We start from the raw sequence: 17,346 nt of genomic DNA, 5'->3' as shown, positions 1-17,346 counted from the left end.
TTCCTGTGAGGGTTAAAGCCAATGATGGATCATTGTACCGTACCATCCTAGGTTCAGCGGGTCCTTGGAAAAGAATAGAACTTGGAACATCAACCGTGTTAACGTGAATTCCACTTGGCAGACGTAGAACTAGTGTAACAATTAGTTATCGTTCATTCCCCCGAGTCGAACCGGAATGTTAACGAAGGCTCAAGCAATCAGTCTAGACCATGAGGTTTTCAGCTGCCAAAAGTTAAGAACTTTATTACGAAGTAAGCCACCCTCTTGAAAACAGAATCGGCCCACTGATCGTTCGTAGATGTGTTCAGATGCACATTCATATCAGGCCATATAGTTCAGCCACGTAATGATGTGGAATGTGATGGACTAACTGAGGCATAGAGAAATTGCTCTCGACCGCATCCGGCAAGCTGGAAGGAAGTGACAGTGTCTCACTTCGAGCTGGAGTTGCTTTCAATGAGATTATCACGTCGCAGGTTCATTTTCTAAACTCACAATGCTATACCGCCACGAGTTTAAAAACATCTGGTGAGCCTCCCGAGATTATTAATAGCTTACAGAGCAGCTACACAATACACGAGACAACTACAACGATGGCTTCTCCTCTTGCGACTTTGACGCTTCCTCACTTGCCAGGGCATAAGTCCTCTGTCACTTACCCTACCCTGCACCATGTCGCAAAGATTGCTGCGAATAAAAGCCGCGCTGCCAGAAATGCTCTGTATAGGCACGTCCAGTTCCTTAATTCGATTCCAGAAGGTATAGATCACGTACATCAATATTCCTTTGAGCTGCAACTGATGAAAATGCAGATGCAAAGACCTATCACAAGGGGAACCGTGAAGCGCAGGGCCTCCCTCGGGCCTTTTCAATACGTTTTACCGATCCAACGGTCGGCCAAGATAGTCCCGAGTTGAAGAAGCTCAACGGCCAAACTCTGATTATTGGTAAACATGGCTCGAGCGATGCCGGTATGTGTTTTAATGGACACAAGATCAACCCTGATGAAACGAACTTCTCAGTGGCCACCAATAGCTACTCTTTCCAGGCACGTATCCAAGCCGCAGCTGGAGAAGAGAAGACCGATGTAGGTGCTTTTATCAACCTCCTTGGTACACAGGCAAGTGGTGTCCTTGGCATTGGCGACAGGTCATTCAATATCCAACTTGATCCAGTCAAGGTCTGGTTCGATGTGAATATTTCTATGGACGCTGGAGCATACTTTAGTACCGGCAATAGAGCTTTGAAATGGGATACCACCAGCTCCAACTGGAAGAGTGCAACCTGGGAAACAGCGGGGTTGACTTTTGGGTACAACACCAAGAATATTGGCGATGAGCTGCAACCACGCTGGGCTGCAGAGAATACCTTCATTGACAATTGTAGGTGTTCATTTCTTTATCCTAACACCCCATCCATACTAACAAGCAGCAGCCGCAAGTCCGTCGACATCATTCGACCTTGCTGCATCACCCATGACCTACGGAAGTCAATACACATCCATCATGTCAACTGATGGCAGCTCCGGGCCCACGATGGTCACCCTAGTTGTCGAACCTCCTCCTGCACCCCCCTCAAATAGAGCCAACAAGACTGTCAAGTCTGTCTTCCCCACCCTCTGGCAAGTTCAATTTTCCCCATGGGGCGATTCATTTGATGGAGCTTACAGGGACGCAAATGGGAACATTTACGCCGTGTCTGGAACTGTAAAGCTAGATGATGATGTGTCTCTCGTCACTATGCTATCTGCTGCATCAAAAGACATTCCCCTCGAGAACGTCAACCCTGGCGCAGAAGAGGTGTCTGAGCCTATCTCAACTCCTTCGAGAATGGGAGAAACCATAACAGCCAATGGAAAAGCTTCAAAAGACACCTGCGTGGATGATGCTGAGGTGGTAACTCTTGGGCAAACTCTCAAGAAGTCGACGGTTACAGATTTAGATGGGGACGGTCCTCCCTTGCAAGTATATCAGCTCTTGACCTTGAATCCCATGGTTCCAGACAGCACCAGCTCTTCAGGCTGGCGTGACTCAGTTGCTGAGCTGGCAATGCGCGACTTTCATGATCTCATCATATATTTCATGGACCCGGATCTGCGCACAACGTTCGTGCAGTCCACGACGCCGTCTCTCCCAGCAGACGTCTTGGCCGTTGCAAATGATGACGGTGCATCTGGCACGGGAGAGAATAAGACATTCTACCAAAAGTTGCAGGTGCCATATATCGTTTCAATGCTGGCATCCAGTAAGTAACTGACCATAACTGTCAATAGGATCAAGTTGTTAACAATGCTGGCAGGCAGAACAGAAAAGGGACAGTACTGCAATGGGAGACGAGCTGACGCCCAGCTGAGAAGCATTCCCACGGATGATCCAGTTTACAAAAGGCACTCCGCTAAACTCTACCGTGCCCACTACAGACAGAAATTCTCGATTATTAACGATTTCCTGCGAGATCAAAATAGCACTGATTATTCGGACAAAATGAACGCCTTTGCGGCTAAGATGAAGTCGAACATTGCTGCCAAGAGTGCTGACTTAAAAGACCCAAGCAATCCCAATTACGAAGCTCAACTCGCGGCAACGCAGAAGGACATCGACGGCCTGGTCGCATGGGCGAAGGAGCGGTCACTTTACTGGGCGCTGCAGTTACTATACTACGTGCAGAATAGTGCGCTGCCAAATTGGTACAGCCAATATACCTCGGGTGTGAACACAAATATGCTGAGCATGATGCAGAAGCAGCTCAATGCATTATTTGGGTTGCTGGAGAACAACCAGGTTAATACGGCACCAGGGGGGCGAAACTTCATGGAAGCGTATAACGACGATATGCGCCTTTTCCAGATGGCAGCGATTATTCCCACGCTCATAGACGCGAGCGGCAACTCTCAGGAAATCGACAATTTGATTGCTCAGTGTCTGGACCAGTATATCCAACACTTTAAAGCTTCGCCAGATGAGAAGCACATAGAAGCCCTTGAAGCTGCGAATGAGCTATACAAGGACAGGGAGCTTCGTGCTAGATTCTGGCTTCCCTTAGCTGATCTGTCTCGTCTTGGTTCAGCAGCTAGTTCCTGGCAACAGACAATGTCTTTGTGGGAGAACACAGTCAAGGAAGCCCAATGGTTCAAGAATTTGGCCTTTGGTGGAAAGCTTCTTACAGTCTTCCAGGCGGCAACGGCCGCTATTTTCATCTTGATGCCCCTTATTCCGGGCCAGTGGGATCAACTGTCAGAATCACAAAAGTGGTCGTGGGGGCTGTAAGTGCCTATCCGGCACATCGGAAAATGTTATGCAACAGCTAAACTCGTACAGATCGATGGCCGGCCTCAGCGCTATGCTTATCGTCAAGATTGCACAAGGCTTGATTCGCTTTCGCGCTCTCTATAGCGATATATCCGGATTTCTTCCTAGCTTGAAATGCATACTTGGATTCGAGAGTGTCGTTGATGCAATCCCTGATGCCGCAGAAAGGGTAAGTCTCTCCACAGTTGACTTGCTGCTTTACACATAAGTCCGATAGCTAAGTGTTACTGCGCGCTCAGATCCAAGGAAGTTGGGCCAAATTCTTCACCCGAACATCAAAGCAGACACTGGCTATGCAAGAGCGTGAGGTTTGGTTCAAGGAGATCATGGCTGCAAATGAACCTGCAGAGTTCAGCAAAGTAGAACGCATGATGGGCCGCAACATGGGCGAGATAATCGGAACTGTCGCTGGGTATGTTGGCGAGACTTGCAATATTGACCATAAGCTAATTACTCCAATTAGTCTCGCTATGGCCGCGGCTTCTATCGTTATGGCAGCCATCGACCTTGGTGATCAGAAGGAAGAGCTACTCATCACAATGGACATCATAATGATTACGTCTTCTGTCATCCAGATCCTTGCGGTAGTGGCAGGCTGGATCACCGTGGCAGGGGCTGCGGCCGAGTCAGGCAGTGGGTTACCATCTCATATTCATTACTGCGTGGAACACAAGTATGCTAATTACCTCCAGTCATGGCGACACTAGCGTCCTACTCTGCTGTGTCTCTGTGCGCCACATGGGGAGGTCCAGTGTCTATCGTCTTTGCCATTATTGGTATCATCATCTTTATCATATGGTTCTCGAACCAGGACCATCGCGACCCGACTCAGAAGTTCCTCGACGAACAGGCAGAACAAGCTGGCCTCCGTATGCGAGGCGATAAGCAAGCACCGGAGTACTTTGGAGTGGTGCCTGCCGCTGAGAACAATCCATCACTAGTTGGGCTTGGCATCCGTGGCCCACTGGTATCTGTCAAACCGTACCTAGATGACAATCAACAAGAGCATCTACTGAAGGTTACAGAAGCGCAGCAGCAATACATAAAGCTTGACACCGACAACAAGGTACCCATTGTGGTTGAAAAGATTGACTTTTCGATGAACACTGTTTGGAGCTTGGAAACTGGCCCAGATGGTAAGAGCTTCATCTATACCGCTGCCTTCACCCAGAATACAGACGACTCAAGTAGGCCAGTCGGCACCACACGTAAACTTTGGTACTTGGGTACGTCGGATGACAATACGCAGGTTGTTTACCGCGAGCTGCCGTCCATTGATCAGCCACAAAAGCGACAGGCGGTGCTTCCTCACATACTGTGGGTTATCGATGTGCTCACGAAACCAGACCAGGATGAGCCAGACACCAAAGACAGTAACGGCGTCGTGACAAAACCTGGTAAAGTTGTCAGTGCCGTTGTTGGTATATCACAGGGAGGTGCCAAGTTGGGCCGCTGGGTGAACCGTGAAACCCTTCAGATTGATTCTGGGCTCGCGGTGGCCCAAGATGCGGACGCCAACAAGGGTCACGAGTACTATCCAGATAAGATGCTGTGCGCAACTTGGACCATGACAATGTATCCCATCGGACCGTCTGATTTTAAATACCAGAAACAGAAATGGACTATATATGATACGGACACGGTACGTATAGTATTTAAACACTCATTCAATCGTCGAGAAGAAAAGACAGGCCTGAGCTAACACAATCAGGATACTCGCAATATGCCACGCTTCCAGCAACCGGGAACCTTCAGTGGTGGCTTGAAGTGGACTATTGATCCTGCATTGCCGACTGGTGTCTTTGAACTTGTCCAGGCCGCTGGTCAAGATGAGGGTATTATCCGGCAAGTTGAAGGCAAGAGAGCGCCATTAATGCAGTGTACAACATATCAAGTCTCATGCTCGCTTAATTATAAGGGTGTGGCCAGTGGAACACGTATAACACAGGTAGAAATTCAGGTTATACCAGGTAGGATCTAAGTATATTTAAAATTATATTAGGGCTCTTAATATTAATTAATTATCATTAAATTATATATATATAGTTATTAAGTATATATAACTAAAGTATAATAAAACATAAAAATATTAAATATATTAATTAGAGATTTCTTAATTAAAGAAATCCTTATATAAAAAAATACTAAGAATAATAAACCTTTTGTTTCTATTTCTTAGTATCTCTTTGTAACTGCGTATTTAAAAAGACACCGGCCGCGTGGCCTAATGGCTAAGGCGCTAGATTTCGGTCTCCATCTTCTGAACTCTCTAGAGATTCCAGGTTCGACTCCTGGCGTGGTCGACTCGAGGTCTTCGGATCTTTCCTTTTGCAAACTTTTGCACTTGAGGTGGGTCGTTGGAGAATAGCTTAAGCCACTACGCGAGCTTTTTTGCCTTTCTCCAATGTTCCCATAAAGATCTGTTTAAGAATGAGAAGCTTGGAGCTGTGTTTATTCAACTCATATTCTTTTTTCTTATAAATACTTATTTACTAATATTATATAATAATTGTTGTCTAAATGCTGCTTACAACTGGCGTAGCAGCCTTGTTGTCTCCATTAGAAGGCATAAGCTCATTCTCAATGCTGCTCGGCTTCTCGGGGACAGTCTTCTTGCGCAGTCCAAAGCATGTCGTCAGTGGTGTAAACACACCAAGGTTACCGTATCGCTCCATGTAAGTCATGGAGCAGAAGCAGATAATCACGACCAGCCAATAAACGTTGTAAGAGACAACAGATCCGATTGTCGCAGAGTTCTGCCAACCAAGAATGGCATTGAAAATACCCCAGCCACCACCACCGTTGAGCTCAGCGTTGCAGCAGTTGACGTGCCAGACACTCTTGTGGATGTCGTAAGAACCAGGGCCAGAGCCAACTTCTGCTGCATCACCTCCGATGATGTTGTTCCAGGCGTGAATTTCGAAGGCCCAGACGGCTTTGCTGAAGAGTCCGGCGGCGACGAGATACAAGAAACCAGTGGAGATGATGAGGAAGATTTGGAGAGATGTTGTGTTTCCTCCTCTGGTTAAGATAGTCAGCCGCTAGGCCCTCTCATGAAGTGTGGAAGAGTTAACGTACCTGTAAATGATGTAACCAACGACGCAACCAGCTGCAAGGCCACAAATAACAGCCAAAGGAAACGAAGAAGCTGGAAGCCCCAAACTGACACCTCCGATATACACAACAGCCTCAAGACCCTCCCTCAGAACGGTGATGAAAGGCAGAATAAACATGACATGCTTCTCCGACCAAAGCTTGAAACGGCTCATGAGACCAGAAGTAGCAATCGCATCTTTCTTATCCAGAGCCTGCATCAACTTAACCCTCCACTTCTCCTGAAGTTTATTAACTCTCAAAAGAGCAGCGCCCATAATAGAGATAATAATCGCCGCAATAAGACTGAAGCTTCCTTCCCAGATGTCTTCTGTTTTGCTGAAGACATCTTTGCCGAGGGAGTAGAATGCTCCGATCATACCGGCGCCGATGCAGATACAGATGGCGAGGCCGAGACCTACACCAATCCATACCTGATTCTTTGTTAGATTGAAAGGAGGATGAAGTTGAGGAGGGGGAAAGCACCTGTTTGAGAAGGCGTTTGTAGGTTTCTTTATCGTCCTCGCCGCCGACACTCTGCTTCAAGAATGCTAGAAGGACGGAGACGATGATGCTTGTTTCGAGACATTCTCGGAAACAGATGAAAAAGACTATTTGGATAATTGTTAGACATTTCGAGCCTTGACTGCATGAGACCCTTGGCCAAGTGGTTACATACTGGGAACAGCAAAGACGTTGACTGTCATGATGATACTAGCTCGTTGGCCACAGACCAGGCAATCAGGTACAAGTTTGAAGAGTACGGACGAGAAACTCATGAGATCTTGGGTATGAGGGGATATGCAATGGAACGAAACAATATATTGATGCGCGCCCAAGTCGCTTTCACAAGACAGTGGATCATCCGAATTGACTTTATCCCTCCCACACTACGACGCCATTAGCGCCGCCAAAGATCCCAGCCTCAGTGCCGACTTTTCCGAGTCAAGTCATCTGCCTGTAAAAAAGATGGATAAGATAACTTCTGACACTGCGCTAATCACTTCTATTCTTCACTGGCGCTTCACTTGCCAGTGCCGACTTTCCGAGATCTGGTGCGTCTGATGCCATCTGATTTGACAAGATCGATAAGATAAATTAATCGCGCTCCCGATTATCCGATAGTTATCAATCTAGACTGTGGAATTGTTGACTCTAATGGGCTGATCCTCGTATCTTGGGCGTGCCGGTTATCCAGAGTTTGGTGCCAAAAGTAAGGTTACTTACTCAATTGCAACTAGAGCTAGGTTTCCGGTACCATGTGGCTTGGTGAGGAATTGCCGCAGTCTTTATCTGATCTGTTCCCTGCATGGCTTTGGATGGGCAAATGCAACTTGAGCCTGTCACCAATTAATCTAGTTCATCTTTCTTCATCAGCTCCACGAGCGTATACAGAAACAAGACTGATGAATTAGAACTCAAGTAGCAGTCGCGATGTTTCTATCACTCATCGTCTCATCGCTGGCCATCCTCTTTGCCGGACCAACGGTTAGTGCAAAGGATGTGCATTTCGACTGGAACATCACATGGACGACTGCAAACCCCGATGGATTACAAGCGCGTCCTGTAATCGGCATCAACAACCAATGGCCTCTCCCAGTCATCAACATCACAAAAGGCGACAGAATCGTCGCAAAAGTGACGAATCAATTGGGGAACCAGTCAAGTACCATTCATTGGCATGGAATGTACCAAAATGGAACAAATTTCATGGATGGACCTGCTATGGTGACACAATGCAACATCCCCACTGGCGCTTCCATCACGTACAACTTCACGGTGAGTCTGGTCCATAAGCTGTGAAAGGAGCAGGTCTGATTCTTGACAGGCCGACCAAGTCGGAACCTATTGGTATCACTCTCACACAAGAGCTCAGTACCCAGATGGTCTACGCCAAGCACTCATCATTCAAGATCCCAAGAATCCATATGCGGGTGAATACGACGAAGAGCGCGTCATCACACTGTCAGATTGGTATCACGACGAAATGCCAGATCTCATGAAACAATTCGTCTCCTACAAGAACCCCACCGGCGCAGAGCCCGTTCCAAATTCAGCACTCATGAATGACACACAGAACATGACTCTTCCCGTCGAGCCTGGAAAAACCTATCTTCTTCGTTTGGTGAACGTGGGTGCTTTTGCATCTCAGTACTTCTGGATTGAAGGGCATACTATGAAGATCGTTGAGGTTGATGGCGTCTGGACAAAGCCTGCTGAGACGGATATGATTTACATTGCTAGTGCTCAACGGTACGCTGTGTTGGTTACGATGAAGAATGAGACTGGGGCGAATTACCCTATGATGGCTAGTATGGATACGGTAAGTTGACCCTTCTGGACGCTGTATGATTACACAAGCTGATCATCTGTATTGGTAGAGTTTGTTCGACTCTATTCCTGATGGTCTAAACTGGAATGTCACAGGCTGGCTTGAGTACGATTCCGACAAGAAGCTTCCCCCAGCTGCTGTCTTGAATGAATTTGAGCCTTATGATGACTTCAAGCTTGTTCCCACAGACGGGGAGAAGTTGTTAGAAAAGGCCGATCACACCATTACCTTGGATCTCACGATGAATAACCTTGGTGACGGCGCGAACTAGTAAGCAGCCCTCCATATCTTTGTCCTCTGACAAAGATTAGTACATTCATACTGACGTCTTTTAGTGCCTTCTTCAACGACATCTCCTACGTTTCACCCAAGGTTCCAACTTTATATACCGTCCTATCCGCAGGCGAAAATGCAACCAACCCAACCGTTTATGGAACCGACACAAACTCCTTCGTCCTCAAACACGGCGAGATTGTGGAAATAGTTCTCAACAACGATGACTCTGGAAGACATCCTTTCCATCTCCACGGCCAAACATTCCAAGTCGTGCACCGCAGTGAAGAAAACGCAGGCCACTACAATGCATCGTGGACTAACATTACTTACCCATCCGTGCCAATGCGAAGAGATACATTCCTCGTGTATCCACAGGGAAATTTCGTCATTCGATTCCCAGCTACTAATCCAGGTACGTCAACGCAAAGCGACCTGTAATAAGCAAGATCTAACTGTGATAGGTGTCTGGCTCTTCCACTGTCATATTGAATGGCACATGGATACTGGTCTGATCGCAACGATGATTTCGTCACCACTTCAAATGCAGAAGACTTTGACGATTCCAGAGGAACATAAGAAGATTTGTGCGGATCAGGGGATTTCGACTGTTGGTAATGCAGCTGGTAACACCGAGGACTATCTGGATTTGACGGGGCAGAACTTGATGGTGCCTCCTCTGCCATCTGGTTTCACTACGAAAGGTTACGTGGCCATGGTGTTTAGCTGTGTGGCAGGCGTTCTTGGCCTTGCCTCGATTACTCTGTAAGCTGTCCCCTTCTCAAAACATTTGGTAACAATACTGATGATTCTGTATAGGTATGGATCCGCTCCTATTGCGGCCAAGTAAAGAAAAATGTTTATGTGTTATAGAGAAAATATTCTGGAATAATATTTTTGAGAGCTATTTAACGATATTTCCATCTGGAAAATTGCTGCATCCTGAAACCGTTTACTCTTGGGATACCCAAGTGACATCCTCCCAACCCTCTCTCCTCCTTAACCTAAATCCAGGATCAAATCCTCCCCAATCTGGCATTCTCGGCCCAACTCCAACCCCAGGATCCCTTGACTTTGGCAAACTCAGCCCCTCGGCCTCGAAGCTGAGCGCAACGACACCAACGAATCCCAGTATCTCCGTAAACGCAAACTTGCGGCCAGGACATAGATGCTTTCCACCTCCGAATGACAACTGTGAGCCTCTTCTCTTCTTCTCATCTTGCACCGATACGTCTAAGAAGCGCTCAGGTTTGAAGGTATTCGCGTCCGGACCCCAGATCTCGTCGATGAAGTGAGTCACTGATGGCGCCCACTGGATGTTGAATCCCTTTTTGAGCAGATAACTTCGGCCCTGTGTGTCTTGGACCTTGGTGTCTTCCATGACTCTCCTGTTGCCGATGGAATGAAGATAGTGACGAAGGGATTCTTGATAGCAGGCGTGGAGGAAAGGACAGCATTTCTCTAGCTTTCTAACGTCAAATGTCGCTGTCTTCCCGTCGGGCCCATTTGTGATAATTATAATCTCCTCAATCTCAGTTCGCACACGAGATAAGTAATGTGGGTTTGTCAAGACGTGGACGAAAAGCCAGAATAAAGTTGGCGCAGTGTTGGTAACTCCAACCCAAGGCAGCAGCGTTTCCATGTGAGCTAGGTCGTCATCCGTAAAGCCAGTGCTACGGAGAAACTTAACTCTATCGCGTATAATGTCAGAGACACCGTCTTCAAGCTCGCTTCCAGATTCATAGTAGGTCAGAAGCAGGTTGTTGATCTCTCTTCTCGCATTGATCGCCTTTTTGGTAATGAAGCTTGGGACACCCAACGCCACAAACATGGATTGTTTATCAAATGTCCTGTCGACGATTAATGACCAAAACAATAATAAGGCTCCAAGAAAACTCACCACATGAGATGCGCTTTATCTACCGTCAACGGATTCTTCGCCCCGAAAAGAGCTGTCGCCGTTGCATCCGTCAAGATATCCCGGAGCCAAATAAATACATCAGGTGCATCTAGTTCTTCTCCAGGTCGAATAGGATTAAGATACGTCATGAGCCTTGTCAAAGCGCTAAGGTTCAACCTGTGCAGTGGTTCACCCATAAGAGTAGACTGAATAATCGACAGCCCCGTCTTCAAATATTCCTTATCAGAAATTAGATCCCCTGCATTCTGGCTCAGACCCCACATCGCTTTGGAGAACTCGACAAGAAATGGATCGAACGAAATATCGTTGTTTTTCAGGGCTGATTGGATGAGATCTGGGGAGTTGATGATGTAGACTTTGCCGTTTAGCATGGGGAGGGTGCAGATGGGCATTCTGCGTTCTTTACTGTGACCGGTCAGAATTGTATGCCGTTGCGTGTTCATTGGAGGCTGGAGAATTACAAGAGCCGAACATAGAATCCGCCGCCCTCGCTGAACATCGAGATGATGTGTCCCACCAGCGGAACTCGAGGTTTAAGCAGCGGCGGCTCGAGGGATTCGAGGGAGGGCGATACATAGCGACTCAATAGAAACAACAGTCCAGTTAAAGTCACAATGACCCACGTATTCGGCACAGAAACATTATCCCAAAACATCATGGTAATGGGGCTACAGGTAGAGGAAAAAGATAAGGATGTAGCAAGACAAACATTGCCGTTCAGGTTGAGTCCGTTGCGGGGAGGTGGCTGGACGCCTTATTTATTCCTCTATAGCGCGCCATGTCAGCGCTTGGTGCTTAGCTTGTTATTTTGAGACAAAGACCGAGACAGGCCTCAACGGGGTAATAAACTCTAACGTAAAATCAGGATGCCAAAATCAGATGGACTAAGACCCCACTAAATATACTAAGTTTACCTAAATACTTTTGTAACTTAGCATAACAGTCCCAAGTTTTCTTGACTCCTCTAGACACGGAATCCCGATTCCTTTGGGCCCTGCTTTGACTATGCAGGTCCCATCTCATAGCTGACCAAAGGCTGAATCTTATTGGTGTAAGTTCAAGTTGTGGAGATTGAACACGCACTTAAATCTCACTGAATGGCGAGCCAGCCAATATGAGAAACTACCTGGGTTCATTTCTCTCAGACCAATGATGCGACGGAAGATAATATGCAGGATCATGAGGAGACTGTATAGTCAAAAGTCGAAATGTCAATACAAAGCTAAGAAATAAGAAAGAATTGTGCCCAAACTGATAACCCTATTTAGAACCCATTACACCTTAACCTCTTCCCCATCGTAACCATCCAAATGTCAGAACGGTGATCAAAGACCCATAGAACCGTCTCAAAGCCCATGCCGGCGCCAACAAGGGATCATTCCTCGGAATAGGTTGAACTGGTAACTTGACTGTCGGCTCCGGCTCCTGGCTTCAGACGAGCACTCGGAAATCCTCAACACGGTTAGCGAGCTCTTCCAATTCTGCCTCACTGGTCTTTCCAGCATAGCACTTCTCCTGATACTCATCCACCAGCTTGCTCCATCCGTCGTTCCTGCTCTGAAATTTACTCTCCCAATTCTTAATGCGAGTTTCAAAAGTCTTGGCCTCGCGATCTCTGTCTCGCACCTGCTTTTGCGCCGTGGCGAGCTCCTCTTTGTGCTTCGTGAGCTTCTCTGAGGTCTCTTTGAGCACAGCGAGCTTGGTCTCGAGCAGTGCCTTGGTCTCATCGAGCTCTTTCTTGGTGTTCGTGATGGTGGTGAGTGCATCGTCACGCTCCATCTTGGTGCGTTCGTGGTCAGCCTCAGCGGTGGCGAGTTGGCTTTGGAGAGCCTTGTTGGCGATCAGTGACTCTTGAAGCTTTTGGTCGAGTTCTCCATTCTCACGGAGAAGACGAATGTTCTCCTTCTTCTGGACCTTGAGCGCATTCTCAAGCTCAAGAACCTGAGCAACAAGGGTAATGATTTCTCCCTGGAGAGTAAGGATAATCTCGTTAAGCTCCTCCTTCTCACACTGAGCCTTGCTCAACTCATCATTGAGTGTCGCGATGTCGTTGAGAAGCTTGTTGAGGTCTTGCTGCAGCTTGTTGATGACCTTGTGGTCAAACCTGTCGTCTTGCTTGAGATGCTCGATTCTGTCGTTGAGTTGCTTAACCTTCTTTTGGTACTCCTCGCTAGCCTTAGCGAGCTGGTTCTTCAGCTCATTGATGGTTGCGTTGGCCTTGTTGCGTTGACCTGTAAGGGAAGTAATCTCGCTCTCAAGGTTCTTCTTGTCCTTCTTGAGGGTTTCGACGAGAACGGTCTGCTTGTGGAAGTCGGCATCTAGAGCAGCGAATTTCTGTGGTCGGTTAGCAAAGAAGGGTCAAATTGAGGACTCGAGACACATACGTTCTGGGCTTGGACAGTGAGGTATCCAGCTTGTTCAATGAAAGCGGCTCCTTGTGTAAGGGTCTCAAGAAGAGTCTTGGGGAACGGCATAGGGTCGAGAACTCGGGGAAGGGTAGTCTGAGGCTGAGGGAGACGAAACTCAGTCTCCTTCTTGGTTGGGGGAACCAAGTCGTCAGAGTCAAATGAGCTACATCGATGGTTATAATCAGTGCACTTGGGCATAGCTTAAGGATTACTTACTGGGCTTTTGGTTCAATCTTAGCCACGAGGTTCAATTCGCCGACTCTGGTCTGCTTTCCGTCCTTCTTGATCTCAAGGCCGAGCTTCTCAGTCTTGCGGTTCCAAGAGCAGGTGAAATCGTAGACATTGTTCAATGCGAATTTGGAGATCTTGTCATCGGAACTGACAAACTTCAATGGGGTCCCCTTGAAAGCAGTAGTCTTGGCCTTGCCCGCAGTGTCCTTTGTCCACTGCCACGAGGAGATCACAGGCTTGCCATCCTTGTAGTCCTCAGGGAGGACGAAGATTGCTTGCTCATCAATAGCACTGTCGTGGATAGTAATGCTTCCCGCCCAGATACGAAGGGCAGCATCGTGGTCAACCTTGCCCTGAGGCTTCCACACGCGGTCTAGAGCGATGGCCTTCTGGCCACCAGGGCTTGACATATCAACCTTGATCTTGGCATAGTTCTGCTCAGTGGTGATAGCATAGCTGTACCAAGAGCCAGAGAGATTGAAGGAGACATCGGTGGTGTTGGAAAGCTGCTTCACGTCTGAGACAACGATGGTCTGGAAGAACTTGGACTTTCGGACTCGATGGGAGTCCTTTGTCCACTGGGTGAAGAGGTAGACTGGGTCATTGGCGCGAACAACACCATTGGGGAAGATGATTGTGAAGGTCTCGTTGTCGGCGTACTCAGGCCAGTCGAACTTTCCTTGGTAGATGAACATTGTGAACAGTAGAATGTGGTTCCAGATTAAAAGAGGAGAAGGTATAAGATGTAGTGAGAGAAGAAGTTGGCTGCGATGATGAATGAGAATCTGCAGGACATCAGCACGCCTTTATAGCTTCCAAGCATTGCTGTGTAGGTCTGGCTCCATCTCGAAGTGCTGGGTACCATTTCAGCCCTGCATGCAGAAACTATTGCATAGCGACTAGCCCGAAGACTGATCACATCCCCTCGATGCTTCCGCGTAGCATTCCGCATGGCGCTTGTGACACTGTAAAATACCCGTGTGGCAAGCTGAATTCCCTTGACCATTCCCCATCCCAAGCCAAATCACAACTCAACACCACGCAAAACCCTCGTGGCTAGCTGTGCGGCTTGAAACATTGATCCTCAGCAACAGTCTAGAAACCAGCCCTCGCTAATAATCCCCAAACGCTCTCTCAAGGCTGAGACAGGCGCCGCTTAGTCCAAGCTGAGACGAGACCCTGAAGAGGGTGCCCAATGATAACGGTTCAATAGTGCGCGCCACGTGCAGTCCAGCTGGCCACGGGCCGTGATAAGCGGCTAGAACGGTTCCTCCGCATTGGGTCCAGACCTCGCCACTCACACAGACTATCTACCAATAAATTGATCACTGTGCAGGACTAGCCACAGAACAGTGATAGTTTGCGGTAATGTTGCCATTTTGGAGTTGGGGCTTAGACAGGCCGGGCTAGAACGCTGCGGCTGATGTGCGTGGGGGAACAGAATTGGGATGATGCATGCCAATTGAGGTTTCGAAGGCCAGCTGAGCTATAACACTAAATTTTCGAAGTTTGGAGGACGCGAATTACGAGATTTTAGCGAATTGTTCGAAAGTATTGAACCCTCGGGAACTGATCACGTGTACGGAGGAGAACTGTGCGATGCTGGAGAGAAAACCTTGAAAGTACCAGGCGCCCTACCAAGGTGGGTCCTACGTATAGCTTCAATCACCATGGTCGGCTCAACGAAACAAATAGAAGCGACGCGAGAATACCAACAATTCACAGAAATTTTGTATGATGAAATTACTGTGAGTAGCTCAGGGGATGTATTATATGATTAATGTCTTGCATTTCCCTACCCACGACGACAACTATCAAAGCATCTTCAATTGCTTTCAATCCACTCAGTCCCACACAAAATCTGGTCAAACCCGATGTCTCGGTGCCTGATTTCGTCTTCGCGTTCACCTCCTTCTGCATCTTCCTTTTTCTGATGCGATGGCGCGTCCAACTTTGCTCGTACCAAAAATCAGGCAAAGTTCTTGAGGCTCCTTCTTCGTCCGTCTTCCGGCATTTTTCGCAGGCTGGATGAGTACTTTCCCACGTTCATGCACGGGTCAAAAGCTCCGAGGACTTCATGTCACTCAGCTACGGGTATCGTTCGATCGGGGAAGTTGACATGGGGTACCTGCCATGCAAAAGACTGCTTGTTTCCTGGAGGAGTAGTGTTGCTTTGCTTCCACCTCATTCGCATCTCCGTCTCGCGCCCGCGCTTGGTGGGGAGACGGGATCATTCTCATTGCGATTTTGGAAAATCGCTCGTCTCACGGTCATATTCATTTGTCTTCCTCTTCGCATTGCAGTGGGCTGCACTGTGAGCTCCGACATTGGAGGTATCGGCGTAGGTGATCGTCTGCGGGGTCTCTTCCTTCCCAGTGAAAATAAGTGTCACGCTCCTGCATGATGTCACATCTTACCAAGAGCTTACGTATCTCTAAGGTAGTCTTGGTGTCGTGCTTTCTGCAGTGCCCAGCCTGGAAAGTTTGCCAACAGGCCAGGAGCTAAGGTCTGCGGCGTCGAGACTTGATGAAGAAGATCTCATGGATTCAGATGCTGCTTTGTATGCGTTGGTTCTGTGATAAAGATAATTGAGGCACTGGCCCCAAAGCAATCGTCTTTGTCTCATTATCTTTTACTGGGTGGCGCCTCGGACGTACTTGACTGCTGTCTCTTTGAGCAATGTTCGAGGTGTTTGCGCATAAGCGTGTTTCGCTGCCAAAGGCTCTTTCCTCCTTGAAGAGAGTAGGTGACCCGGTCGTTCGATGTGGATGGTGTCACCTGTCGATGTCAGTGTTCGAAAACTTGCTCACCTTCTAAATTCGATCTTGCACTTGCCTCTGTGCTCTTCATGCCTCTGAAGTCGCTCCGGCGTCGGGTAGGAGCGAGAGTGCTCCCAGATGAGTATAAGAACCCTCTGCCCCCATCTTCTTCTTCTTCTTCTCTTCATGTTCATGATCTCGAGAGCTTGGCTCCTGTTACCTGCCGTCTTGTTGGCCAACCATCAAGGTATCGGCGCAAGTGCTGCGGTCTGGGACAACTTGCGCTAACCCCCCAGTGTCGCAGTAGGTTGGTAAGTCCGCGGCACAATTTTTGATTTATTATCAGTGCTTGCAGTTTTGTCTATTCTCGCTGTTTCTATGACCAGAGGGGTGTCTGTTGATTCAGTTTGAACCTTTTCTTTTTTCATTGCATTCACCAGCTTGCCGGTGGTGTAAGAAATTCCTGCCTCGTGATGTGAATGATGTGAATGATGTGAATGATGTGAATGATATGTGATGTGCTGGTGTCGAGCCGTGTCTGATGATGATGGAACTCTGCTGGTGGTGAAGATGCGCTGAAGTTTGTGTAAAGAGTGGAAGGGGAATGCAATGAAATGAATGAATGTAAGATAGCAGATAGAAACAAGCACAAGAAAGTAGGTAGGAATACAGATAAGGAACCGGAGAGGCGAGGGATGGGAGAGATGCTGTATTTATAGGAAAAGAGAAAAACAAGCTTTGCGGGATGGAGAGTTATCCTCTTGGTCAGACTTTGGCTTTACGTTTGCCTGTGACTCATTGGTGCCACGATACTTTACTTGCAAGAGTTTATCTGCTCATCTCAGTGCTTAGGACGCGCCACGTCAGTCATTACAGAGAAGGATGCTCACGACGTGGACGAAAGGATCAGGTGGAGGTGTAGACTTGCTCGTCACTCCAATGATTGGTCGACACTGGATGAGTTACTTGCAGTTGAGACCTATCATAGAACTTAGATTGATCGACGCGAGCAATTGACGGT

The 17,346-nt window shown here is 47.8% G+C and overlaps 5 protein-coding genes and 1 non-coding gene across 6 annotated transcripts; 3 read left to right on the top strand and 3 right to left on the bottom strand.

Annotated features, from left to right (window-relative positions):
- Positions 1-593: 593 nt before the first annotated feature.
- On the top strand, positions 594-5,304 carry FOBCDRAFT_321062 (uncharacterized protein; the record flags this gene model as incomplete). The annotated part of the gene is made up of 9 exons (XM_054705181.2): positions 594-759; positions 813-1,382; positions 1,435-2,244; positions 2,299-3,262; positions 3,318-3,477; positions 3,548-3,720; positions 3,772-3,941; positions 4,001-4,950; positions 5,020-5,304. 9 exons carry the CDS (start codon positions 594-596, stop codon positions 5,287-5,289), a joined length of 4,233 nt encoding a protein of 1,410 aa, XP_054561156.2. The 3' UTR covers positions 5,290-5,304.
- A 217-nt stretch (positions 5,305-5,521) lies between these two features.
- FOBCDRAFT_t150 lies at positions 5,522-5,611 on the top strand. The gene has a single exon. It is a non-coding gene; the product is annotated as a tRNA-Arg (tRNA).
- Positions 5,612-5,756: 145 nt separating this feature from the next.
- FOBCDRAFT_226965 (iron transporter) lies at positions 5,757-7,231 on the bottom strand. The gene is made up of 4 exons (XM_031185660.3): positions 7,081-7,231; positions 6,888-7,012; positions 6,387-6,835; positions 5,757-6,329 (listed from the first exon to the last, which is right to left on the bottom strand). Exons 1-4 carry the CDS (start codon positions 7,178-7,180, stop codon positions 5,825-5,827), a joined length of 1,179 nt encoding a protein of 392 aa, XP_031036795.3. The 5' UTR covers positions 7,181-7,231; the 3' UTR covers positions 5,757-5,824.
- A 463-nt stretch (positions 7,232-7,694) lies between these two features.
- Positions 7,695-9,923, top strand: FOBCDRAFT_44161 (Cupredoxin). Its single transcript, XM_031185664.3, has 6 exons — positions 7,695-8,180; positions 8,230-8,724; positions 8,783-9,003; positions 9,069-9,421; positions 9,471-9,771; positions 9,826-9,923. The coding sequence occupies exons 1-6, from the start codon at positions 7,836-7,838 to the stop codon at positions 9,854-9,856; spliced, it is 1,746 nt and encodes a 581-aa protein (XP_031036799.2). The 5' UTR covers positions 7,695-7,835; the 3' UTR covers positions 9,857-9,923.
- Positions 9,924-9,958: 35 nt separating this feature from the next.
- On the bottom strand, positions 9,959-11,582 carry FOBCDRAFT_251549 (cytochrome P450; the record flags this gene model as incomplete). Its single annotated transcript, XM_031185666.3, has 3 exons — positions 9,959-10,856; positions 10,907-11,332; positions 11,389-11,582. 3 exons carry the CDS (start codon positions 11,580-11,582, stop codon positions 9,959-9,961), a joined length of 1,518 nt encoding a protein of 505 aa, XP_031036801.3.
- Positions 11,583-12,106: 524 nt separating this feature from the next.
- On the bottom strand, positions 12,107-14,327 carry FOBCDRAFT_295323 (uncharacterized protein). Its single transcript, XM_031185668.3, has 3 exons — positions 13,552-14,327; positions 13,312-13,498; positions 12,107-13,261 (listed from the first exon to the last, which is right to left on the bottom strand). Exons 1-3 carry the CDS (start codon positions 14,259-14,261, stop codon positions 12,359-12,361), a joined length of 1,800 nt encoding a protein of 599 aa, XP_031036803.2. The 5' UTR covers positions 14,262-14,327; the 3' UTR covers positions 12,107-12,358.
- Between the last annotated feature and the right edge of the window lie 3,019 nt (positions 14,328-17,346).

This window comes from Fusarium oxysporum, chromosome VI (assembly GCF_013085055.1).
Source record: "Fusarium oxysporum Fo47 chromosome VI, complete sequence".
Lineage (NCBI taxonomy): Eukaryota > Fungi > Ascomycota > Sordariomycetes > Hypocreales > Nectriaceae > Fusarium > Fusarium oxysporum.
Note: the sequence above shows the minus strand (reverse complement) of the source record. Positions and strands in the feature narration are given on the sequence as shown.

Coding starts and splice junctions, on each gene's coding strand:
- FOBCDRAFT_226965 (XM_031185660.3), bottom strand. CDS start 7,180: ATGAGTTTCTCGTCCGTACTCTTCAAACTTGTACCTGATTGCCTGGTC. Junction 6,836..6,887: donor ACAAACGCCTTCTCAAACAG/GTGCTTTCCCCC, acceptor ACAAAGAATCAG/GTATGGATTGGTGTAGGTCT. Junction 6,330..6,386: donor GTTGGTTACATCATTTACAG/GTACGTTAACTC, acceptor TATCTTAACCAG/AGGAGGAAACACAACATCTC.
- FOBCDRAFT_44161 (XM_031185664.3), top strand. CDS start 7,836: ATGTTTCTATCACTCATCGTCTCATCGCTGGCCATCCTCTTTGCCGGA. Junction 8,725..8,782: donor TGATGGCTAGTATGGATACG/GTAAGTTGACCC, acceptor CTGTATTGGTAG/AGTTTGTTCGACTCTATTCC. Junction 9,004..9,068: donor CTTGGTGACGGCGCGAACTA/GTAAGCAGCCCT, acceptor GACGTCTTTTAG/TGCCTTCTTCAACGACATCT.
- FOBCDRAFT_295323 (XM_031185668.3), bottom strand. CDS start 14,261: ATGTTCATCTACCAAGGAAAGTTCGACTGGCCTGAGTACGCCGACAAC. Junction 13,499..13,551: donor AAGATTGAACCAAAAGCCCA/GTAAGTAATCCT, acceptor CCATCGATGTAG/CTCATTTGACTCTGACGACT. Junction 13,262..13,311: donor TCACTGTCCAAGCCCAGAAC/GTATGTGTCTCG, acceptor AACCGACCACAG/AAATTCGCTGCTCTAGATGC.